A 26,692-nucleotide genomic window follows, 5' to 3' on the forward strand; every position below is an offset into this window, starting at 1 on the left:
GACAGATTCTGAGATTGGGACTAAGAAGGAACTATCCATTCTAGACCAGAAATGTTCAGAAGAAATAAAAGCCCCAGTATTTTTGTCAAATAAATCCTCAAAGGGTAATTCACAGGCATCTGAGTCCCAGGAGACTTGGTACCATGAAGGAAAGGAAGAAGAGAACCTGGGAAAGTCTGCTGGACTAAGTTTCAAGAAACCTTCTCAACTTCACAAGACAGTTTTTAGAAACAAATCTATCACATGTAGGGAACAACCTCCAGGAGAAAGAACCCAGGAGTGTGCTGCTGCACTTGATACATACTTCAATCTGAACCGAAATGTTGTTGGACTTAAAAGAAATAAAATAGGAGAAAGAGTCTTTAAATGTGATATATGTAGTAAAACCTTCAAATATAATTCAGACCTACGCCGCCATCAGAGAAGTCATACTGGGGAAAAGCCTTTTGAGTGTGGTCCGTGTGGGCGGGCCTTTACACAGAGCTCAAGCCTTACTCTACACCGACGGGTTCACACTGGGAATAAACCATTTAAATGTGGTGAATGTGGGAAAATGTTTGGGCTCAATTCCTACCTCCTTTTACATCAAAGAATTCATACTGGAGAAAAACCCTTTGGGTGTAGTGAATGTGGGAAGGCCTTCAGTCGAAGTTCAAGTCTTATTCAACATCGTGTAATCCACACAGGAGAGAAACCTTATAAATGTAAGGAATGTGGCAAAGCCTTCAGCCAGAGCCCCCAGTTAACTCAGCACCAGAGGATCCACACAGGTGAGAAGCCCTATGGATGCAGTCAGTGCGGGAAGGCCTTCAGCCGAAGCTCCAGCCTTATCCAGCACCAGAGGATCCACACAGGAGAGAAGCCCTACGGATGCAGCCAGTGTGGGAAAGTCTTCAGCCAGAGCTCAAGTCTTTTTCTCCATCACAGGGTTCACACTGGGGAGAAGCCCTATGTGTGTAAGGAATGTGGTAGAGCCTTTGGCTTCAACTCTCACCTTACAGAACACACAAGGATCCACACTGGCGAGAAACCCTACACATGCAGTGAATGCGGCAAAGCCTTCAGCCGGAGCTGCACCCTTGTGCAGCATCGCAGAGTACACACAGGGGAGAAACCTTATGAGTGCACCACATGTGGCAAAGCCTTCAGCCAAAGCTCCCAGCTCACCCTACACCAGCGTGTCCATACCGGTGAGAAGCCCTACACATGTGGTGCCTGTGGCAAGGCCTTCAGCCGCAGGTCAGCCCTCTCTCAGCACCAGCGGGTTCACACAGGGAGAACCTTCATACAAGGAGATGTGGCCCAGCCTTTGTTCCTGGCTCCAGCCTCATGTCCCCTGGAAAGAGAGGGGGCAGAGTCATCAGCCAAGGCTCAAACCTCTTTCTGCACTGGAGAATTCACGTGGGTGAGAATTTCTAACCCATTGAATATCAGGAAATCCATGCTAGGGAGAAACCCTGTAAGTGTCAGGAATGTGGAAAAGCTGTCAGTAGGGGTTCAGCCCTTACTCAACATCAGGTAACTCATGTTGGAGACAAACCCCCTTAAATGATGGATCCAAAAGACCTTTTATTTATATAAAAAAGATTTTCCAAGAAAAACATTATAATTGATAAATGATTTAGCCGTTGTCCATTTTCTGTTGGATAGGATGACATAAATAAATAAATAAGATCTAAATATTACTAGCAAAGCAAAATAAAATAAGTTGGATGACTAGTGAAGTCATTAAATTTGAAAGTAAATATGAAGGAATCATTCTAGAGAAGTGGTCTGTGTAGAGGTTACCATGCCCAGTGTGAAGATGTGAGTGCGTCAGACCCTGGCAATGTGTGGATGGAGGATGCAAGGACTGAGCCACCTCATTTCATCAGTCCTACATGATGATCCCATCTTAACTCCTTTGTCCTGTCTAACCCAGATTTGTGGTCCAGAATTCCTAGCGTCAGGCTCACTGAGCAGGTTCAAGCCTTACCTCCACCATTAGGTTGCTCTGTTTCCTGCCCCTAACAGGGTACCTGAAGGCTAAGTCCATTTGTAAAGTGAAAGTTGGTTTGTTTTTCAATTCTCAGGGGATCTGCAGCTCAGCAGAGGAGACTTAAGAAAGCAGCAAAGCATCAGCTGCCACATCTGCCACATGGTTCCATGTTTAAGAACTGTAATTACTGATAGAATTTTTTTTGGAGGGAGTACTGGGAATTGAACCCAGAGTCTTCCCAAGTTACCCAGACTTGGTTTGAACTTGTGATCCTCCTGCCTCAGCCTCTAGCATGCTAGGATTATAGGTGTGCACCACACACCTGATCCTGACAGGATTTTTAATAACTAGATTTGAGGTATAATTGATATAAAATAAATTTCACTTTTTAGTATATAGTTCTCTGGGTTTTCACAAAGACAAACAGTTGACAGTTGTGTTACTCCCACCAGTCAAGGTGTAGAATGTTCTCTTTAGCACCCAGAGTTTGTGCTCTGTGTAGTGAGTCCTCGGCACCCCTGGAAATGGCTGGCTTGTTTCTGTACCTATAGCCTCACAGTCAGACTCACACTGTGTGGAATCTTTTGAATCTAGCCTTTTTCTGGCATTGGAGATTGAACTCGGGGCCTTTGCACTGAGCTATATCAACAGCCTATTTATTTATTTGTTTGTTTGTTTGTTTGTTTGTTTTTGGTGTTTTGAGACATGTATCGCTGTGTAGCCCAGGCTGGGCTTGAACTCACAGCAATCCTCCTGTCTCAGCCTCCTGAGTGCTGGGATTACAGGCACGTACTGGCCATCCTATTTTTTATTTTGAGACAGGGTATAAGTGGCTAAGTTGCCCAGGTTGGGCTCAAATTTGCAATAGTCCTCCCTCAGCCTCCCTGAATGGGGTTATAGATATCCACCACCACATCTGGCTGAGTCTGGAATTTTTATGTACATAATATGATGGAGATTCATCAGTGTTGCTGTATGTATCAATAGTCCCTTTTTTTATTCCCAAGCAGTATTCAGTTATATGGATGGAGCATTCTGTTTATTCACTCATTGAAAGGTATTTGAGTGTTCCCTTTTGGGACAACTATGAATAAAGCAGCTATAACTGCTAGCTAATTTAACTATAAGCTGTTTTGGAAAGCTAACTTCATAGTTCTTTTGGTTAAATACAATAGCTAAATAGCATTGCCCGGTCATTGGTAAGCTTATGTTTAGCTTTTTAAGAAACTGCCAAACTGTTTTCCAAAGTATTTATACCAAATTCCCTTTCCACTGGCAATGTGTAAGTTTTTGTTGCTCTGAATCTGCAGCAGATCTTGGTGTTGTCAGCTTTTAAAAATATTCCGGGACTGGGGATTTAGCTCAGTGGCACCATGCCTGCCTGGCAAGTGCAAGGTCCTGAGTTTGATCCCCGGTACCAAAAAATAATAAATAAATAAATATATTCTACAGCAGGTGTGGTGGCACACGTCTGTAATCCCAGCACTGGGGAGGCTGCAGCAGGAGGATCACTATGATTTCAAGGCCAACTTGGGCTACATAGTGAGTTCAAGGCCAGCCTAGAATACATAGTAAGACCCTGTCTAAAAAATAAAAGAAAGAAAAACTCTAGCTCTGTGAGGGGGGGGGGTGTGTGTGCGCGCATGTGCGTATGTGTTACTGGGACTTTGCCCTGAGCTACATTCCCTAGCACACTTTTTTATTTATTTATTTTTTTAATTTTTATTTTTTTTGGTACCGGGGATTGAGCTCGGGTCTTTGAGCTTGCGCATCAGGCAGCGAAACCACTGAGCTAAATCCCTGGCTAATTTTTAATTTTGAAACAAGGTCTCACAGAGTCATCAGTTAGGCTAGGCTAGAATTTTCAATCTTCCAGCCTCAGTCTCCCAGATACTGGGATCACAGATGTGCACCACCATGACCCACTTCAATCTATTATATCCTTGAAAATTGCTAAAAGAGTGGCTTTTAAGATTTTTCACCACAAAAATAAAGACATAAGACATATTACCACACCTTGAAAAAGATATCAAAAACAAAAGTGACAAAATAGAAATATTGGACTACATCAAAATCAAGAATTTTTTGCTGTAATTTGAAAAAAACAGGAAGGGTGACTGGGTTTTGTGAAAATGATCACAGTATGTTATGTACATGTACAAAGCTATTAATTTGTATAACAACAAACAGAGCGTGGGGGGGTAGGGTTATAGCTCAGTGGTAAAGCAGGAGGCCCTCTTAGAGTCTATTCCCAACACACACACACACACTCAAAAGCACAACCTACAGCAGTAGTGAAAATATACACAAATCATCTATCTGCTAGGGGACCTGTATCCAGAGTATAGAAATAACTTTTACAACTCAATGATATAAACACATTTCAATTGAAAAATAAGCAAAAGACTTAAATATTTATGCAAAAAGATATACAAACGATCAGTAAGCACATGAAATGATGCACAGCATAATTAGACATAGGGAAATGCAAATCAGAATCACAGTAAGCCTGATCATTAATATCTTTAAGAACTACTTAAAGTTCAGTGTTGAGTGGCAGTTCTCCATGGGTCTCTCATGTTTCTGCATGTTTTGTGTTTCTACCATTAGGCTATCATTTCTGAACTATATGTGTTTTTGTTTTGTTTTGTTTTTGGTACCGAGGATCTAACTCAGGTCCTAGCACTTGTGAAGCAGGCAGTGAAACCACTGAGCTAAATCCCCGGCCCTCAACTATATGTGTTTATATATCAAATAGCCTTAAGAGGTAGAGATACAGGGCTGGGGATTTAGCTCCGTGGTTCCGCGGCCTGCTGCGCAAGTGCTAGGACCCATGTTCCTTAGTACCAAAAACAACAAAAAAAAGAGATAAAGATAGGATCTTCCTAGGAGCAAAGGGCAAGTATGCTTTTATAGTAGAAAAAGTTCAGATTCCCTAAACTCAGGGTTTTTCTCCTGTAATGCACCCTGGCTGCATGTGCAGCTGTCACTTGGCCCTCTTTTGGGGGAACTAGAGCTCAGGGAATTACATGAAATGCTAATACTCTGGCTACTGTGATTATCATGCATAATAAAATCCTTTGTCTCTGACCCAGGAGGCTGGTCTGCTGGTGTCCATGAACCTGTGATAGACTTAAGTTTCAGTTGCAAGTAGGGTGGACTATGATTATCATTGAGTATGGGGAAATGTGTTGCTTTGTAAGGAAAAGCATGCTGTGTTTGTGTGAGATTTTTTATTTATTTATTTATTTTTTGGTACCAGAGATCGAACTCGGGTCCTTGCGCTTGCGCAGCAGGCAGCAAAACCACTAAGCTAAATCCCCAGCCCAAAGATTTTTTTATTAATAAAAGTCTAAAATAGAAAAAAAGAACCACTTTTTCATACCCACTAACTATGGCTCTGATAAAAAAAAAAAAGGCAGACAGTGTTGAGAGGATGTAGAGAGATTTGAGCTTTCCTGTGTTGCCTTATGGATAAGTGGGTGCAGAGTGAGAGTATAAAATGGGATTGGTCCTTTGAAAAACAGTTTGTTACTTCCTCAATAAAGCAGGATTCTCAAATTCAGACTAGGCTTTTTTTTTTGGTACCGGGGATCAAACTCAGGACCTTGCGCTTGCAAGGCAGGCATAGCACCACTGAGCTAAATCCCTGGCCCCAGTCTATTTTTTTTTTCAGACTAGACTTGAGACCATGCTAGTTGCCATTCCACTACATCCTTCAGGTTCTCTGTCATCTTCACACCTCAGCTCCTCAGCATTTGCCTCTGTTGAGGACTCCCTGGGGCTGCAGGACCCACTGTTTTTGTTTTTGTTTTTGTTTTAGTTCTTTTATTGGTACATTTTAGGTATACAATTCGTTTACATTTATCATTGGGTGTTTGTACCTGTATATGATGTATCTTGGTTCTTATTTTTTTCCCCATTCCACTGTTTACATCTCTTAGTGACCACTAAAGAATTATAAATGCCCTGGCTCCCTGGACAGGTCTGAGATGACCAACAGTTTCCAGACTCTTCTCTAGGATCAAACTATCACCTTCCAACCCTTTGTTTTGTTACCAGGAGGCCCAGCTAGAGCCTAGATCTGAGCCCCTACTATCTGGGTGCTGTCCACCTGCCATCAAGAATCTTGGAAAAGCCCATAAAAATGGAAAAACTACTTTATTCATAAATTGGTGCAGTTGGGAAAACAGTTATCTGCTGCCCAGACCCCACCTCCACTGCACAGAAGCACTGCAATTTATAGACTAGGTAGAAAAAGCCAGGAAATATCCTTATTTATCCCCTGTATATTTAGCCAGACTTTGGCTCATCAGAGGGCCCCAAAAATGTTGAAAATGTTGGTTTTGTTGAAACCTCCTTGGTCCCAGAGTTGGAGGAGTTTTATTCTTGCATGAGGAAGCTGGAGAACCTTTTTTTGGGGGGGGGGGCGGGAGGGATATTAGGGATTGAACTTGGGTCCTTGTGCTTGCGAGGCAAGCCTCAGAACCACTAAATCCCTGGCCCACACCATTTTAACCTCTTGGTTTCAGTTTGAACTCCCTTCCTTCACAGATGCACTACTAATTCCTGCACAGGCTTTGTCTGACAATGCTTCCTAATAAAAGGATTTCACAGGAATCCTAGTCTCAGAGTCTGCTTCTGGGAACCCAACCCTACACACACTCAGGTGTTAGAGTTTGAAGCTGTTTTGTAACTTTTCCCCAGAAGGAAAACACAGATCTGCTCCATGAGTGATACCACACAAGACCCATTAGGGCAGTCAGATCAGACTAGCACAAGTAACATAGTTGGGGCTGGGAGGACACACCCTTTCATGTACCTGAATTTCCACTGTCCTAAGTGTATTGAAGGCATGGAGAGCAGAGAGACCACCCAGGCAGGCTTTATGTGAACAACAAGGCTGTTTATTTCACTCGGGTGTGAGCAGCCTGAGTCCGGAAAGAAAGTCAGCCCTCAGCAAAGGGAGAACAAAGGCTTTAAAGGGGAGATGGTTGCTGAGAGGTTGGTCCAGGGAGGAATTGCTGCCTTGAGGAATTTGAGGGGTTGAGAGAATGTGGTCACACTTCTCAGAATAGATGGTGTAGATGTAATCAAATTTCCTGGAACTGAGGAGTTGGGACATGGTGGCCTGTTCTGTGTTCTTTGAGGATTCCTGTTGTGTTTGCCAGAATTGGTCTTACCTGTCAGGCATGACATTCCCATCTTTTTGTTGTTATAAAAGGAAGGAGAGAAAGGGAGGGAAAGTCGAGGAGATAGGGGCTGTTTCTCATGCTTTCTTCATGCAGGACTTGTGGGTGGCCTGGACACCTTAATGAGGAGAGAGTTCTTGGGGGATGGGACAGTACAGGGGAGCGATCAGAACTAGCATTTGTTGCATTGGCTGATTGATGATAGCCTGAACTCAGTTTTGTAGGAATTGTTTAAAAAAATGATGAAGAGGCATGGCCCAAAGAGAAGGAGGAGAATAGAGACAAGAGGCCCAGTTAATGAAAGGAGCCATGAGGGCCAGCCCCAAATATTGGTCCAAGAGTTGGACAGGCATTGTCTAATTTCTGAAGCCTTTTCAGTTAGCCTTTTTGCTGCATCATCATTATGCCTGACCAGTTGGTGTAAAAGCAACATTCTTCTTCTAGAAAGGTGCATAGGCTGCCTTTTTCAGCTGTGAGAGGATCTAGGACCCTATGATTTTGGAGGGTTACTGCCTCCAGGGAGTTCATCTGGGTCTGTAGGGCAAAAATGGATTTAGCAATTTCTTGGAGGCTGTCAGAGTGATCTTGGGAAAGGGAATGATAGTAGGACAGGGAGGTAGCTAGATTTGCTATCCCCATCCCTGTGGCGGTGGTGACACCCAAACTGACAAGCAGGGGTATTAGTTGTGGGGCTCTACATTCTTAGATTTGGGCTCTAACAGTGACAGGCAGGCTCTAGTTTCCTGGAGCAATATCTATTTTTGGTCTGAAGCATGTCATTGTGCAGGTGCTGGTCCAGTTAGTGGGGAGGCACAAGTAGGTGGAAGTCCCACAAAGGAAAAAAACACCTTGGCTGTGTAAGCAGAATTGGTTATGGATATTAAAGAAATGTGTGAGTTTTTGGTTTTCTTTTTCCCAGATGCCCAGGGCAGCACCCGTCAGGGGCTGGAAGGGCTCCTGATGGGGGATGTGACTGGTGTCTACTGTTCTGTTTTCCCATTGGAGGAAGAATCTTTTGGTATCTATTAGGTATCATTGTGAGGAGTGGCTAAAGGTAGGCAAAAGGAGACAATCTGAGTGAGTGGGAGATTGGTGACAAAGAGTCCATGAATATATGGTCATACATGGGAAGTGGCAGCCATCACAGAACCTGTTTATTGAGCAGTGATGTTGTAACATTGGGAGGGCTGGAAAAGTGGACAGGCTGAGTGAATGAATCATCCTGGGTGACCTGGTGATTGACATGGTCAGCTGAGGCCAGTAACAGTAGCATATAGTTACACTGATAGGAGAGTAGATGTCCTAGTGGTGTGCTAGAGGACAGGTTACAGTGAATGCAGATGGGAGCTTTCTAAGACTAGTATCAGTGGTTATGGGGCTGTATATGGTCTTTGTTGAGCTCTCATATATGGAGAGATTAGCAACATAGGACTGAGGGAGTCGGGCCACACATCCTGTCTGAGTTTTTTGGTCATGTCATTAATGGAGAAATTTATCATGGACTTTGTGTTTAAGAGTTGGAGTGGGCCTTTTGTTTCATATGGAGGTGGTATGTGAGGTTAGTAAGGACCAAGACCTGGGGAGGGAGTGGAATATGCGCATAGGTGGCTGCAGACATGGAGATGCAGAGCCAACAATTTTTGGCTAAGGAAGGACTGGACCAATTTAGCAGGGAGTGTAGACATAATTAGGGACCATTGGGAGAAGCAGTGGGGGTGTAACCAAGGGGCACAACAAAAGAAACCAGAGGGCTAGCCAGACAAAAAAGTGCAGAGAGGAGGAGGAGAGGAACCTAGTTAGGGTGAAAGCAAGCATGGGCATGGGCCGGGGATTTAGCTCAGTGGTTCCACTGCCTGCCTCACAAGCGCAAGGACCCAAGTTCGATCCCTGGTACCAAAAAAAAGCAAGCATGGGCATGAAAAAATGATTCTATCCCTGAGGCAAAAGACAATTGATTTGAAGCCATAACAGGATTGTAAGTACAATCCACAGGAGAATGCTTAGTAAAAACACATGGTGTTTAGGGTGCTCTCTATACATATATAATTTTTTAATCTAAAGAGAGCCCTGAAACCAAGAAAAATCAGGGCCAACAGAATAAAGAGAGTAGGTGAAGCACTAGGGTGGGTAGGGGCAGGGCATTCAGGTGTCTTCTGGAATTTGGGACAGCCTGAGAGAAGTAGGAGAGGTTACTTGTGATTTCCATGAGGAGGGTTCATGAGAGTTATTAGTAGGACACAGCTTTACCTGGGAGCATTGTACCCACCAGGGAGGGTCTCACAGATGGACAGGCATCAGGGTGCTACAGATGACCAGGAAGGGTCCTGTCCACTTGAGCTGTAGGAACCAAGGGTTTAAATCTTTAATTAGGACCAATTTGTTAGCCAGACTATCCTCATAAGATAGTGTCAAGAGAAGTTAGGAGAAGCTGTGTTTTTTCTCTTTTCCAGCTTGTTGCAGAACTGGGAGATAGTCTCTGATGGGGCTGCCCTCTGAGCTGAGGTTTCACCTTCGAGCACAAAAGTGTGGCTATATAAAACCTCAAATGGACTATATCCCATAGGTTCCTCAGGGGTGGCTCAGATGTGAAGGCGAGCGATCAAGAGCAGGGAAATCCAGTCTTTATGGATTTGGTGTGAGGTTAGTGAGGTGGTCCTTCAGGAGGCTGTTGTCTGATTGGAGGTAGGAAGGCCAAACTGGGGGATAATATTGGTTAGGAGGGAGTTAATAACAGCTGAGGCCTTCTCTGAGCAAGTGGGAAAGGCCTCAACCCATCCAGTAAAGGCGTGGACCCAGACCAGGAAATACTTTAGCTTTCACACTCATGGGATGTGGGTGAAATCAATTTGCCAGTCCTGAATTGGAGAAAAGTCATGCACTTGATGTGTAGGAAAAGGAGGGGGCCTCGGAAAACCCTGAGGTGTAGTTGCATGGCAGACAGAGCATTGAGTGGTGATGGTTTTGAGAAGGGTCTTCCAGGAGGGATAGCAGATGAGAGGCTCAAGCAGTTGGGTCAGGGGTGAAAACTGTCATGAAAGGATGGAAAAAATGGCATGGGCCAGTGAAGCAGGAAGAGGGAACTTTCCCTGGCTTAGGAACCATCCATTTTTTGTAGGAAAATCTTGATATTGCTGGTGTTCAGAAAAGAAATAGGCCAGAATCATTCCCAAAAGGGTGAAATAGTGACCCTCAGAGGTGGGGGGGGGGGGAGGCTTACTGCTTCTTTAGTGGTTTTGTCTGCAAAGGTATTCCTGGCAGCTATGGGGTCTGAAAGCCTCTGGTGTCCTCTGCAGTGAAGTACAACTCCCCAAGTCAAGAAGAGGGTGGCCTGGAGAAGGGCTTTAATAAGTGTTGCCTTAATGATTGAAGATGCTCAGGAGGTAAGAAAACCCCTTTCTTCCAGATGGCAACATGTTATGTAGTACACAGAATGCATATTTGTAGTCTGTATAAATGTTAACTTGTAGGCCCTTAGCCAGTGTAAGTGTGTGGGTCAGGGCGATTAGTTTGGCCTGTTGAGAGGTGGTAGATGTAGAGAGAAGTGCAGCTTCTATGACAGAATCATGAGTGATGACAGCATATACTGCCCTGCCAGGGGAGTTGGGGGTGGCTTTATATGAACTCCCATCATTGAACCAGGAATAGTTAGGGTTGGGAAGGAGAAGGCAGAAAAGTGAAAGAAAGGGAAGGTTGCTTGTATTAGAGACATCCAGTCATATGGTTCAGGCTTTTCTGAAAGAGGTGGCATGTTTATAAGGTGAGAAGCTGAGTTAAAATCAGGGTCCAAAATGATGGTAATCACGGGGGTTTCCATGAAAAGTGCATAGACCTGAAGAAGGTGAGGGGTGGAAAAAAAGTGTGAGAGGTGGGATGAAGACATGAGTCCCTGAAGATTATGGGAGAGTAGAGGGTGAGTGAGGCATGTCTAGTGATTTTGAGTGTTTCTAGGAGTATCAGGGCCACTATGGCAGCTGCCCGTAGTCATGGCAGCCAGCCTGAGATGGTGAGATCGTTACTTGGATAGGAATGCAGTTGGACAAGGGCTTGGATCTTGCATTAGAACCCCTGTTGCACATCCCCTGTGTTCTACTGTATAGAGGCTGAAGGGTTGGGTGAGGTCTGGAAGGGCCAAGGAGAGAGCTGTCTTTAGAGCCTCCTTTAAGGACTGAAAGGATGAGTGAGGAAGGTCTAAGGGCTTGGTGGGGTCTCCCTTTATGAGTTTGTAGAGGGATTTAGTGAGGAGGGAAAAGCCAGGAACCCACAAGTGAAAGTATCCTATTATGTTGAGAAAGCAGAGGAGTTGTTTGGTAGCAGGGGTTGGGATCTGGGAGATCAAGTGGACATAGGCTGGAGGTAAGGCTTGAGTATGTCTATGGAGACTGATGCCCAGATAGGTGATGATGGACAGGGAAAAGATTTGGGCCTTAGAGGGAGAGATATGGTATCCCTTTGAATCTGGATGTTGTAATAATAAGAGGATATCTTCATGAAAGGACTCATAGGAGGGGCTGCAGAGGAAGAGGTCATCTACATAGTGTATGAGATGAGAGGAAGAGGGGTGAAAAGAGAACAAGTCATGCCAAAGCCCTAACTGAAGTAGTGGGGGCTCTCCCAGAAACCCAGCAGCAAGATGGTCCAGGTCAGCTGTTGGAACGGACAAGTGGCAGGGTCTGTCGAGATGAAGACAAAGACAGGCTGTGAGGAAGGTGCAGGGGGATAGTTAAAGGCATCTTTTAGGTCTAAGACACAGTACTGAGTGGTAGATGGAGAGACAGAGGACAAACGTGTGTAGGGGGTTGGCACCACATTGTGTATGGGAAGAACAATCTGATTGACAATGTGGAGATCTTGTACTAGGCTGTACGTGCCATCTGCCTTCTGTACTGGCAGAATGGGGGTGTTGCAAGGGGAGTCAATAGGGATTAAGAGACCATGTCACAACAGGCAACAAATAATAGGTTGTAATTCGCATAAAGCCAGGTCGGGAATGGGATACTGTCACTGGGTAGAGTACGATGGTTTGGGTTGAGAAGGACAGTAAGCAGTTGTTGGGATGAAGCCAGGGACAGGGTGGAGGTATCCCAGTCCGTGAAGCTGAGATGAGGGGAGATGACTGGAGCTGCGGAGGTGGGAGGAAGGACAGGAAAGGAGACACTAGGGTGGCTATAAGTGTTGGTTGTGTCCTGGGGATGGTCAGAATAGCTAACAACTTGGTCAAAATGTCTCACCCTAAAAGGGGAACCGGACAGATAGGGATGACTAAGAATGAGTGCGGCAAAAGGTGTTGTCCCAATTGACACCAGATTGGGGAGGGGGTTAAAGGTCTGGAGACTTTACTGTCAACACCTACAACAATAGGTGGGGCTGGGAATCGAGTCCTTGGAAAGATGGAAGGGTGGAATGGGTGGCCCCAGTGTTGACCAGGAAGAAGATGGACTTACTGTCCACTGTAAGAATTACCCAAAGTTCGGCATCTGAGATGCTCCAGGGGGATTCTGAGGCCTTTGGGCAGCTTTGTCTTCAGTGACCAAGGCAAGAAGATCTGGGAAGGAGCCCATCTGGAGTCCCTGGGGTCATGACCCAGAGGCAGCTTCCAGCATTGGGCGGTCTGACTTCCTGTGCAACCCCCACAGGAAGGACACAGCTTGGGAGGAATCTCAGGCTGCAGGCATTCCCTAGCCACGTGACCATTCTGATGACACTTGAAGCATGGCCCTGGAGGGGTGTTTCTGGTCAGGAGCACCTAGGGAAGCAGAAATCAAAATAACAGACCAAGAAATCTGTAAAATTCCAGGCCAGAGCACATGTATGTTAGATCCCATGCCCTGACCTTCAGTAACCTTTTCTCCACTCAAACTTCTTAAAGGTTCATACACAGGGACTGCCTCTCATGCATGTGATTAAATCAGAGTGAATTCTGGGAGAGATGTGCATAGTAAGATGTCTCTAAGATGACTCAGCACCCAATCATTTCTGTTAGTCTTATGCAGAGATCCAATAAGAGGCACCCAGGGTGGGGTGCACAACTTTTAAAAGCTGAAAGCCTGATTTATCTGTGTGCTTATTTTTTTGCTGCCCCAACACTTTTCCATTCACGCCCCTTTTTGGTTTCTTTTTGTTTTGTTTTGTTTTGTTTAAGACAGGTTCTCCCTATGTAGTTCAGGCTGCCCTTGAACTCTGGGAGATCCTCCTGTCTCAGCCTCCCAAGTGCTGAGATTACAGGTATGCGCCACTGTGCCCGGTTATCTCCTCATCCGTAATTATCTTTGATTTTTTCCAACCAATTTAAGGGGATGTTTAAGGCAAAGAAATCTTTTGTACTCTGGGTCCAAACTGCTGCAAAAGTGCTAGGACTTGGGGACTCTCTCCGCACTGCCCCTTGGCCTCTGGTGGGATTGCAGAGGCCTAGTGCTACCTTCCTCCTTCCATTCAGAGTGCTGAGGCCTCCCTAGATCCAGGTTCTCGGGGCTGGAGACACTAGCAGGACCCAGAGTTCCAGTGTGCCGGAAGTGGGCACACCACCAGATCTGCGCTTGAGCCTTCAGGCTGCCCTGGGGTGCCCGGAAGACGGCAGACTAGGCAGTGCCTAGGCCAGAGGCCCCAGTTGTTCTCCAGTAGCTGCGACTTGGAGACACTCCCCGTGGGATGGCGAGGTGGGCAGGAAACTGCTGCAGCTGCTCCTGCCCTGTGTACAGCCAACTGGCCGAGGTCAGACTCCGGTTCCAAATCTCACTCCCGCCTTTGTGGAGCAAGGAGTGACAGCAGGGGTCAGGCCCCCGGCACTGTGGCACAGTCCAAGAGCCTACGTGGTCCTCCGGTGGAGACCGGACCCAGCCCGGAGCCTACATCACCTCGGGCTGGCTGGGCTTACCGCCTCTTAAGGAGCAGCACGGACACCGGGAATGGGCGCCCTGGAGCCTACACGTAGGCCCGCAGCTGGCAGCGTGATCCCGCCTCTCTTCAGAGACAGGATCCCGGGTTTCAGGCCTGGGGGCATGCCCACTAGGGCCCGCCCCAGGCCCTATAGGACCTGGCCGGTTCCTGAGCCACACCCACCCTCTCAGGGCCACGCCCTCTGACCCCTCAGGCTGCTTCTGGGCAACGCCCCCTCACCTGCCCGAGCCACCCACTGAGAGTCAACCTGAGCCACATCCCTTGTCCAACTCACCCACAGAGGACCACGCCCCGACTTCTCTATGGCCGTGCTGACCCGGGGGTCTTGCTCAGGAGGTGCTTTTGGCGAATTCTCACTCTTCCCCAGGGGTTGAGGGGTCGTGCTGCCCGGCCACCTCTGCCCGGGATGGTCCAGCGCGGTCAGATCCAGCCGTTCAGCATCCTAAGCAGGGGTCCACAGGCCGTCTTGACCCTCCTGAAGCCGTCAGAGCCAAGACGAACTAGGCAGTAGGCACCCCGGCCCGATCAGCCTCAGATGGCCTCTGCTTCGACTCCTGGAAAATGAAGACCCAGGCCCACCTCTTCTTGAAGTGTGTACATCAGTTTTGTTAGGATCCAGTCGACAAGCAGTAAACCACACACTTAGGTGCACTCTTTGGTAAACCCCTGCGTGCACATACCCATGAAAGGGATCCAGTTCCCCAACACAATCCTCTGCCCTCATCTTCAGGAAGCCCCAGCTGTTTGCATGTCAGGGGAGCAAAAAGTCATGTCGGTTCTCACAACAAAACTTAAAGCTCCTGTGGGGGTAGCAGATTCACCCCTGCTCATGCTCACTGACCTAAGCAAGTTACAGGCCAAGCCCAACATCTGTAGAACAGGGAACCTTCTGCTATATGAGTTCCCAAGGTTCAGAGTTCTGCAGGGCCGTTGCAGACAGAAATTACAGCAGCAGAGTCCCATCTATCAGCACGGTGCCATTGTTTTTTACATTTTGACACCATGATGGGTGAAAAGTTATAGTTCATTATTTACCTAATGAGGCTGAGCATCTTTTCATGTTCATTGACCATTGGATTTTACCATCTACCATCTATTTTTTAATCCATGTTTCTATTTTATTTTTTTAAGTTTTCAAAAATGAAATTTATGCTGAGCATGGTGATGCTTGTCTGCAATCCCTATACTCTGGGAGGCTGTCTTAGTTACTTTTCTTGTTGCTAAGACAAAATACCTAACACCCAAAGTTAAAGGAGGAACGGTGTATTTGGCTTTCAGTTTGTAGGGGTTTTAGTCCACAGGTGGCTGGGTCTAAGGCAGAGTGGCACATGGCAGACAGGCATCACAGAGGAGAAACAATTCATTGTAGGCAAAACACAGCAAGAGCAAGCAAAGGATGACCACAGCTCTTTTTATCTTATATCTTATCCAGGCTACTTAGGGCAGGTAGCACTCACACCCTTAATCCTAGAGCCCTTGATTTTAGCATTATATCATAAATCAATTTTTTTTTTGGTACTAGGGATCGAACTCGGGTCCTTGCGGTTGCGAGACAGGCAGTGGAACCACTGAGCTAAATCACTGGACCCATAAATCAATTTTAATGTTATATGCTAGATCCAGCCACCTCTAAAAAAAGCCCCACCTATGACTGCCTGAGGCTTTGAGAGAGCATCTCAACACTAGCCCTAACAGGCTGAGGCAGAGACAGAAAGTCGAAGCCTAGCCCGGGCAATGTAGTGATTTATGGAGAACCTACCTCCAAATGTTTAAAAAAGGGGTGAGGATGTAGCTCACTGTGAGGGGCCCGAGTTCAAGCTCTGATACTACAAATAAAAATATTAAATTTATGAAGCACTTTGTATATTATAATAAGGAAATATTGATAATAGCAGATGGCACACATACCAACTTCACCAAGCAGACCTCCCATGGCCTTCCCACAACAGGGACAAAACCTCAGGAAGCATAACATAAGATGCATATATATGTGTGAGACACATGCAAATAAGATGAGTACTTACATTGTACATGATACAAGGAGTATGTATATACTCAGGATACATATGAGATAGATATGTACCAGATACACACATTTGAGATGCACACAAATATACAGGGTACACACATACACAAGATACACATTTCCAACCATGTTCATTTATACTCTTTTGTATATAGTTGATATTGTACTCAATATGCTCTCTCACATTTTCTTTTTTCATAGAACAGTGTATCTTGTAGGTCCTTCTAATTAAGGAAGTATAATGCTGCTTCTCCTCAGTAGCGCATGGCATTCCCAAGAATTATTCACCGTAATTGGCTGAACTATCACAGGCCTTTTATCTTATTTCCAATATTTCACACCCACAAACATGTTTAAATGACTATCTTTATACACATTTTATCGTGTGTCTAGGCAATTTCAGGGAGTAGAATTGCAGGGCCAAAGGGTCTGGTTGTTTTCGTGGTGAGAGATGCCACGCAGCTGACCATGGAGGCCAACTCCACACCACCCTTGGCAGAGAGCACTGCTTCCCCACGTCCTGTGTCAGCAAATACAAATGCTCACCCATCTGATGAGAAAGAGTAGGGATTTTTGGTGGTTTTGGGGGTGGGTTTTTTTTGGTACCGGGGATCGAACTCTGGTCCTTGTGCTTGCAAGGCAGGCAGCAGAACCACTGAGCTAAATCCCCAGCCCAAGGGAAAGCATAGTTTTAGTTTGCATTTTTTTCCTAATGAGTGAGCTCAAACAATTGTCATGGTTAAGAGGCATGTGTACTTATATTTTTGTGAATGACATTCATACGTAGCTAACACAGCTGAAGATTTGACAAGAGTAATCTCTGAACATTGTCATTCACTTCACTCACAGCCAGCCCTGGAGAGGGCAAAGGCCCTGCTAGATCAGCTGTAGGAGTGTGAAGCCTCCATGAGGAATAGACACCTGCTCAAACACATGGAGCTTGATCACATGTATCTTTCCCACATGATTAATCAAATTGTCTTCTAAGAAAAGGGAAGACCTGTTAAAAAAGCAGATGACCTCCTGCCTCACAAGTGCGAGGTCCTGAGTTCAATCCTTGAGGGGGGTGTGGGGAGATGACCTAAGAGTCCAAGGAAAGCTCATTCATCAGAAAAGAAGTCCACATGATGAGAGGCTGTGAGGTCAACACCTAATAGATGCAGGCTGGGTGTGGCTGTAGTCCCAGCTACACAGTAGGCTGAGGGAGCTGGATCGTTTGACCCCAGGAGTCTGAGGCCAGCTTGGGCAACCTAGTATTGCAGATAGGTAAATTAATAAGATATCTTGTAGGTAGTTAAACAGGGCCAGCCCACAAGGAGCCAACATGGAGGAGAGTGAAGACACTTTCACTGAAGGCCAACATTATAAAAGGAGAGAAATTAGCCTACATCCAGGTAGGATGAATAGCAGTGATTGATATTCTAAACAGGTATCAATCACCTGGGTAGGGAGCCAAGGTTTTAACCCAGCTTCTCCAGGAAATATCCCTGACCCACCCTTACTGAAAATCCTTGTAGGCTTGCTCTATGTGACTTGCTCCCCCATTTGACCCCCATTTAATCAATATTACTGTTGTGCCCAGATTTCAAGGTCCCCAAAGACCACCAAGGAGCCAATTCCGATGTAAACATACGAGGGTCGTTTATTCAAGCTCGAGCAGGGACTCCCAACCGTCACCGTCGCAGTGGGTCAAGATTGAGAGCCTCGACTCCAAATCAGCAGGGGTTTTTATAGTGGTTACAGCAAGGTTCTAGATTGGCAATTAAACCTGATTGATTGTGCCTTGCGCACCCAAGCTGCAAATGGTTGCTAACTACTGATTAGCTGTTGCTAGGGGACGGCTGAACACTATCACATGCAGGTGGTCAAAATACATATTGTGGTTTTTCTTAGAACTGACATGTATGCCACCAAATTTTAGAATGGAGTCACTTAGGTCTCACAATTACCTGGGTGACTGTACTTGTAATCTTATTGGTTGGTCATGGTTTTGTCCCACCTCATGCCCACCTTGTACATTTCCATTGGATCTTACACTTGATCTTAGCCAAAAGGCCGAGAAGCGATTCCATTGGATCTTATAGTTTTGTCCCACTTTGTACCCACCTCACCACATGGCTTTGCTGTATAAAACATCCTTGAAAAGAGGGGTGGGCTGGCTACCCACTTTCCAGTCCCCCTTCTGTCTCTCCTAGGCAAAAGCTTTCTTTCTCCCTACAAATTTTTCCTACTCTTAATCTCCATTGTTCCTAGAATTCATTCTTCGATTTTAGAGAACACAAACTTGCGTTTTGGATATCTAGCAGGTTTGGGGATTACATCTTTTCCCCCTATATCACTAGCAAGGCCTCATATCTTAAAAACAAAAAAGCTGAGTATAGTGGCATACACCTATAATCCCAGCACTCCAGAGGCCGAGGCAGGAGAATCATTACAAGTTCAAGGTCAGCCTGGTCTACATAGTGAGACTCTGTCTCAAAAAAACAAAACAAACCAACAAAAAACAACAAAAAAGCAGGTACTGGCTTCCACTCATCTGACTATTTTCTATGTCTAAGAAATGAGGACAAGATATTCAAGACCCACCTATCAAATATGGCATTTGCTATTTTGTAAATAAGACATTCCTTGCATGTGACAGTATTGTAGACAGCTAAGTTAATTAGATATCTTGTAGGCAGTTAGACAGGGCCAGCCTGATGAGGAGTCAGTAGGAAAGACAAGATACATTCACTGAAGGTCAGCATTATAAAAAAGAAAAAGTACTACACTTAACCTACTGCCCCTAGAGATGAACACCAACATTCTAAATAGGCATCAATCACCTTAAGTGGGGACCGGAAACTCCCTAGTCCATTTCCTTTCCAGAAAGTCCTTGTTCATCCTATGTATACTTGTGACATGACTTTTCCCCCCATTTGATCCCCATTTAATCAATATTACCTGGGTGACTGTACTTGTGATCTTATTGGTTGATCATGGTTTTGTCCCAACTCATGCCCACCTTGTGATTTTCCATTGGATCTTATTAGTTGACAATAGTTCTGGCCCGCTTTTGTACCCACCTCACCTTGTGGCTTTGCTCCATTAAAAACCCCCTGGGGCCAGGGATTTAGCTTAGTGGTTCCACTGCCTGCCTAGCAAGCACAAAGACCCAAGTTTGATACCTGGTATCAAAAAAAAAAAAAAAAAGGACCATGTACTTTCCATACATTATGGGCCAGGAATTTAGCTCAGTGGTTCTGCCGCCTGCCTCCAAAGCGCAAGGTCCAGAGTTCAATCACCGCTACCAAAACAAACAAACAAAACCCCATGGGGCATAGGGCTAGGGCAACCCACTTTCCAGGTGTTCCCTCCTGTCCCTCTCAGGCAGAAGGTGTCTCTCCCTCAATAAATATTCCTTGCTCTTAATCTTCATTGTTCCTAGAATTCATTCTTCAATTTTAGAGAACACGAACTCGGATTTTGGATATCTAGCAGGTTGGGAATTATAATATTTCCTCCCTTTTTTTGGATTATTTTGCTCATTTGGATTTCTTGGTGCCCTATATCATTTGGAGGTCTTCTACCGAGACCATTGGATGGAGGTAAGAGTTCACTTTTAGTTCATAGTGATATAGGGGAAAGAGATATAACTCCCAAACCTACTAGATATCTGAAACGCGAGTTCGTGTTCTCTAAAATCAAAGAATGAATTCTAGGAACAACGGAGGTTAAGAGCAGGAAAAATTTATTGGAAGAAAGAAAGCTTCTGCCTAAGAGAGACAGAAGGGGAACTGGAAAGTGGGTAGCCAGCCCACCCCACTTTTCAAGGATATTTTATACAGCAAAGCCATGTGGTGAGGTGGGTACAAAGTGGGACAAAACTATAAGATCCAATGGAAATGTACAAGGTGGGCATGAGGTGGGATAAAACCATGACCAACCAATAAGATTACAAGTACAGTCACCCAGGTAATATTGATTAAATGGGGGTCAAATGGGGGAGCAAGTCAGGTAGCAAGCATACAAGAATTTTCAGTAAGGGTAGGGGTCAGGAATATTTCCTGGAGAGGCTGGGTTAAGACCTTGACCCCCCATCCAGGTGATTGATACCTATTTAGAATATCAATCACTGCTATTTATCCCTAGGGGAAGCACAAGGGTGTGTAGTTTCTTTCTTTTTACAATTCTTGCCTTCAGTGAATGTGTCTTGACTATCCTCCATGTTGGCTCCTTGTGGGCTGGCCCTGTCTAACTGCCTACAAGATATCTAATTAAGTTACCTATCTGCAATAATAGGTTCTAATTTTGTGGTCTTTTTGTTTCATAAATTCTGGTTCTTGTCTTTTTAGATTCTTTCTTGTTTCATAAAGTCTGGCCTTTGTTTCTTTCATAGATTCTGGCTTTTGTTTCAAAATTGTCTTAAATTTTAGGTTGTATGTTTTAAATTTTTGCAAATTGCTTATTTCTCTTACGATGCAGTGTCTTTTTTTTTTTTTTTTTTTGGCGGCACCGGGGATCGAACTCAGGACCTCAGGACCTTACACTGGCGAATTCCTGGCCCTGAATTGTCCTTTTTTAAAAATTACATTTTATGCTCGGTTTGTATATGTTGCCCTTGGATTTAGGTGCTCAAATTATTTTTGTTTTGTTAGACAACAGCACTAGGCAAAAAAAGATGTTAGTCTGCCACCTAGTGGACTTTAATGGTAACTATAAGTAAATTTTAAAATGCTGTACAATGGGTCTCTTTATGAAATCATCTCAGGTAAAGACAGTTCAGGCTTTTATCTGTCCTTTATAGAATGTTAAACAAAAGTGATTACTCTGTCAACTAGTATTGCCCTTAGGGCAGCTGCCATTCTCAAAGCAGAGGATAGATTTCTCCCATTGCCCTCTGGTTAATCCCCATTCCCATTGAAACCAAAGGAGAATGGAATGTTGACCAGACAGGCAACTGGATTCCTTTCCAGAGACAGAACTCTGATTGCGTGGAAGTAGTGAAAACTGAGGGTTCATGGCCACGGCTACTCTCTGGCAGATACCCAAAGGTCCCTCAGTAAAAGCTCGGTCCCGACAGCCCAACTGAATAATCAGCCGAAAATCTCCACGTATCTATTGTCCCTACCTGCACTCCTCAGTGAGATGAAAGATAACTCAGTGATCATCAGTTATCCTCCGTCTCAGAGTGACCTGAAACAATGCCATCAGTCCCTTTTCTTAAACCTCCATTAAGAGTTGAGCTACAGGGCCCGGGATTTAGCTCAGTAGTTTCGGCACCTGCCTCACAAGCGCAAGGTCCTGAGTTCAATCCCCGGTACTAAAAAAAAACAAACAACAAAAAAACCCAAAGACAAACAAACAAAAAAATAAGAGTTGAGCTATAGGTTGGACTTTTGTCTCTTTGCTAGAAAGATAGACCCCTAGACAGACACAGAAAACAATTCTTTGTTAGACTAAAAACTGTTTCTTTTTTTTTTTTTTGGTACCAGGGATCAAACTTGGGTCCTTGCACTTGCACAGCAGGTGGTGAAACCACTGAGCCAAATCCCCGGCAAGACTCTGTTTCCCTTTTTTTTTTTTTTTTTTTGTTAGACTAAAAACTACTCCAACCTTCTCTCTCTCCCCTCCTAGGTCAGATATTCATCATTTATGTGTGGAGGGGAAGAAAATACTTTTGGTAATAAGTTGTGGACATTGAAACCTTAACTGTGAACTTGTAAAATGCTGTGATTTGGGGGGCGGGACGCGGGTTAGGCAGTTTAAAGTTTTATTTGGACTTTTCCTCTCTAGTAGTAAATTAGAAACTTCCCATTGGGAGTTAACTTTAGAATTAACCACCTTGTAATTAGGCCGCCTCTCCTTCCAGGAAGTCAGCCTAAGCAACTTGCAACAACTGTTTTGTCTTACATAGCGGAAAATAGCAATCAGCTAGCAACATGCATTTGTGTTTTTACACACTAACTAGAATAAACGGGATTTTCGTCAGCCTTTCTCTTTTCATGTGCGTGTAGAGAACTGATAGATGTGCCTTTACTAATATGTGAATTGTGGTTGTTAGGTGATGAACGTAAGTTTAACCTATAAGTTTCAGATACTTGGTGATTTTGAATGGACCTTAAACAATACATAGCCCTATCTTGCTGCTAAGAAAGGTTGTCTGGGTGATTAGACAGACAACAGGAATGTCTCAGAGGCTTCTCCCCTCTAGGGCCCAGGGAAGAATCTCTCTGAGCCATATGCTTGACTCTATCTATCTCTAGAGGTGATCTCTTTGCAGGCAAAAAGTGCTCTATTTGACTGTTGAACTATTTTCCTCTCTCAAAAATTTAGAAAGTAGTGGTATAGATCTCTTGGTTATTGGTTTTGCTAGCAATGTTTCCTTCTCAAAACATGATTGCTACAGCTAAAATCACTTGTAACTTATGCTTTAGGAGTACCTACAGGAATAAGGACATGAGTTTCCTGGGGAGGTAAGATCTCAAACTGGTAAAAGGGTAGATAGTCCAGTCTGATTTTATTTTCTGAGTCTCTCTCTAGAGGGAGCCACCTGCCCTGGAGTGGAAACAACTTGGTGGACACCCTGAGGGCATAGGAATCAAGTAGAGACTTACAGGATGTTGTTTTGTTTCTCTCTTGTTTAAGAGAGAACCTCTTACTACTGAACCTCTTACTACTTTGGAATGTATACTTAAACATTAGAAAATGGGAAAATGGCAGAGTGGTGAGCAGCAGAGAAAGAGCCTCTCCAAGATTTGGTGTTCTGACACTGGAATATAGCAGCGAGAGGAGGAGAAGGAGGATGGAAGTGGGTCTCTGGGACCCAGGAAGCATCTGAGATGAGAATTGAAGTCTACAGGGAGAGTGAAGAGAGAGACTATAATGAAGAGGAAGGAGGTACCAAGCAGTGCTCTCTCCCAGAGCCTGGACTCTCCGAGAGGGAACAGTAGGCAGAGCCTGCAGACATACAGTGACAACTGATGACCCCAGAGGCCTCCACAGAGAAATACACCAGTGGAACAGAGCAGTGGAAAAACAGAACTGCAGCAGCTGGTGAGTTATCTGGATTCAGACCTCACCCAGGAGAGGGTGATTGGCTGGTAGCCGGCTTGAAGAGGGAGCAACTGAACTCAGAACTCAGAACAGCTGCAGGCAGACTCTGCCTTGTGGTTCCTGGTGCCTCAGAGCCTCTGTGTCAGGGAGCAGAGTTCAAGCTGATAGGAGACACATAGACTGTTGTAGGCTTAATGAATCCAAGTCCAGCCTCATAGTCAGAAAGTGGCCTGAACTTCAGAGGAACTAAAGGGGCGGGCTGGCTGGGATTATCCACTACCACACCATGAAGCTCCAGCTATGTTGCTGGGATTAATCAGTTTGGCTCTGGACTCTGTTTGTCAACATTGCCCAACAATGACAGCAGAAATACAACTTGAATTGGATGTTTTGGGGTTTTTTAAATCTTTTTTTTTGGTACTGGGGATTGAACTTGGGTCCTTGCACTTGTGCAGCAGGCGTCAAAACCCCTGAGCTAAATCCCCAGCCCAAAGATAGCCTCTTTAATGAATGGTGCTGGAAAAACTGGCTTTCCACATGCCAAAGATTTTAACTAGACCCATATTTTTCATCATGCACTAACCTAAAATTGAAATGAATCAAAGATCTAAATATTAAAACAGAAACACTCTATCTGCTGGAAGAGAGAATAGGTAGAATGCTTGAGGACATAGGAGTAGGCAGAGACTTCATGAACAAAATCCAGACTGCACAGGAAATACTACAAGGAATCAACAACTGGGACCTCATCTTATATTTTTTTTTAAGAGGAAAAATATATTCTCATATACATTATACATATCTTTAAAATTTTTTCAGCACTGGGGATCAAATCCAGGGCCTTGCACATGTTAGGCAAGTACTAAGTTGTATCTCCAGCCCTCTCAGACCCTTATAAATATTAGAACAAATACTGTCTAACATATGAATTCAATGTGGGCAAGGCCTTTGTCTTTTCCTCTTTGGTAGAAGACCTAAAATAAGGTCCTGGTACACAGTATGGGATTAATAAATATCTATTGATAAAATTAAAAATTAGATGAAAAAAGTCAGTTTTCCCAAAATTATTAGATCACAAAGCATTTTTCTGTGGAGTGCTCCATTGAACATGCTTCAGTATTAAGTGCTCGTCTGATGGAATGGGGATGTGAAACAGATTTGTACAGTGTGTCTCTAATCAGATTCCAACAGCCTTTTGACTCAAATTGAGTCCAGTTAACTGCACTAGGGTATGAAGAATTTGGGACAAAGCCCTTTGCTGTTAATGATTAAATACGGTGGAAGTAAGTTGTGTATGTTCCTGGAGGAGGCAGCCACACTGATGGACACAGGATGGAAGATAGGGAGATAATGACCCTGTGGGACAAATAACTGAGAATGTGAGTTGCCTTTTAATGTTCTTCTCTATTTCGTCTAGGTTTTGGCAAGTTATTGCAAGAGGCTTTGATAGAAATCTATTCAGGGGTGACCTAATAACTCTATTTCCTTCTTTTTTTGTTGTTGTTTGTTTTGTTTTGTTTTGTTGGTACCCAGGATCAAACTCGGGACCTTGTGCTTGCTAAACAGGCAGCAGTACCACTGAGCTAAATCCCCAGCCCTCTATTTCCTTCTTATGACCATTTACTAGCAAGGGAACCTGAAGCTCTGAGGGGATTAGCTACCCAAGTTCACTCATTTGGTAGAAGTGGCAGACTGGGGCTCCAAGATGGACCTTTCAGCTGTGGATCAGCTGGACTCCACAGGGAGCTCTGTCACAGACAGCTGTGTCCTTATCCCAAGGTGTCCAGGGTGAATCCACATCTGTGTATGTGTCTGCATTCCATCTTCCTAAAGCTCTTCAGATGTCAGAACCACCAGACTGAGTAGGCCCTCCTCCTCTGCGGTGAAAGATGTGTTATTTAGGGTTCTCTAGAGGAACAGATTCAATATAATGTATGCTTATACAGGGATTTATTAGGTAGGATTACAGGATCAGGAACAGAAGAGTCCCAGTAGCTTTCTGCAGGATTAGAGGCGGAAGAATCCAAAATGGCAGCCTGTGCACTGGTGAGCCAGAGGATCCAGTAGCAGTCTAAGGTTGAAGGCTTGTGTGGCAACACACTGTAGTCACCATTGACAATCTGAAAGGCTAAGGAATGAATCTGTGCTGCAAGGCTGAAGAAACTGGAGACCAATGTCCAAAGGCAATGGCAAAGACCAGAGAGTCTCCAGAAAAGGAGGGACCTCATCTGATTAAAAAGCTTTTGCACAGAAAGAGAAACCACCAACAGAGTGAAGAGACAACCCATAGAGTGGGAAAAAAATTTTTACCAGCTGTTCAGATAAAGGACTATTATCTAGAATATGTAAAGAACTCAAAAACATCAGACCCCCCATCCCAATTTAAAGATTCAATGTAAAAATGGGCATCTGAAATAAAAAGACACTTCTCAGATGAAGAATTAGAAATGGCAAATAAATATATGAAAAATGTTCAACATCACTGGTTATTCATGAAATGTAAATTAAAACATTGCTGAGATTCCACCTCACTCAAGAAAGAATAGAGCCGGGGATTTAGCTCAGTGGTTTCGCTGCCTGCTGCTCAAGCGCAAGGACCTGAGTTTGATCCCTGGTACCAAAAAAAAAAAAAAAAGAAAGAATGGCTGCTATCACAAAATCAACCAACCACAAATGCTGGAGGGGCTGTAAGGAGGAAAAAGAAACCCTTCTCCCCACTGCTGGTGGGAGTGTAGACTGGAGCAACCACTGTGGAAATCAGTGTGGAGATTTCTCAAAAAAAAAAACAAAAAAAAAAAACCAAAAACTAGATGGCCAGAGATTTAGCTCAGTGGTTCCGCCACCAGCCTTGCAAGTGGAAGGTCCTGAGTTCGATCTCTGGTACCAAATAAATAAATAAATAAATAATAAAACTAGAGGTTCCATTTGACCCAGCTATTCCTTCTTGGTATCTTCCCAGAAGAATTAAAAGCAGCGTACCACAGTGATATAGGCACACCCATGTTTATAGTAGCACACTTTGTAATAGCTAAATAGCCCAAATGCCCATCAATTGACAAGTGGATAAGAAGATGTGGTTTTTGTTGTTGTTGTTGTTTTTGAAGATGTGGTTTTTAATACAGTGGAGTGCTACTTCGTTGTAAAGAAGGATGAACTTGGGGCCAGGGATTTAGCTCAGTGGTTTCGCTGCCTGTCGCACAAGCGCAAGGACCCAAGTTTGATCCCCGGTACAAAAAAAAAAAAAAAAAAAAAGAAGGATGAACTTCAGACATTTATAGCTAAATAGATGGACCTTGAGACCATACTCTTAAGTGAAATAAATCAGACCACACATGTTTAAATATTGCGTTGTTTCTCTGGTGTGAGAAACCAAAAGTGGAAATAAGGACTGAAATATGTAATGGATGTTGGGAAATGGGAAGTGTTCATGGGAGGGGAATAAGGGAGGAGGGAGGGAGAAAGGAAGTGACAAGAAAAAAAGTGAAAATAGAAGGAAAAAATGGAAACAAAGCTTTTGTACATAGGGAGGCTTGGGGAATGGGATAAAATAAAATAAAATTTATTTTT

General features: G+C 44.4%; 2 protein-coding genes across 2 annotated transcripts in view; both read left to right on the forward strand.

Moving 5' to 3' along the window:
- Window positions 1-26,380, forward strand: part of Znf251 (zinc finger protein 251) — a 47,063-nt gene extending 20,683 nt beyond the window's left edge. The window contains exon 3 of the mRNA XM_013068993.3: window positions 6-26,380. Within this exon, the coding sequence (XP_012924447.2) occupies window positions 6-1,522 (1,517 nt within the window). The 3' untranslated portion in view covers window positions 1,523-26,380. The remainder of the gene's footprint in view (window positions 1-5) is intronic.
- Window positions 1-26,692, forward strand: part of Arhgap39 (Rho GTPase activating protein 39) — a 171,141-nt gene that overhangs the window by 19,582 nt on the left and 124,867 nt on the right. The gene's annotated exons all lie outside the window — the stretch shown is intronic.

The sequence above is a fragment of the Heterocephalus glaber genome, unplaced genomic scaffold (genome assembly GCF_053883595.1).
Source record: "Heterocephalus glaber isolate CG9 unplaced genomic scaffold, H.glaber_assembly_v1.0 deba00000281, whole genome shotgun sequence".
NCBI lineage: Eukaryota > Metazoa > Chordata > Mammalia > Rodentia > Bathyergidae > Heterocephalus > Heterocephalus glaber.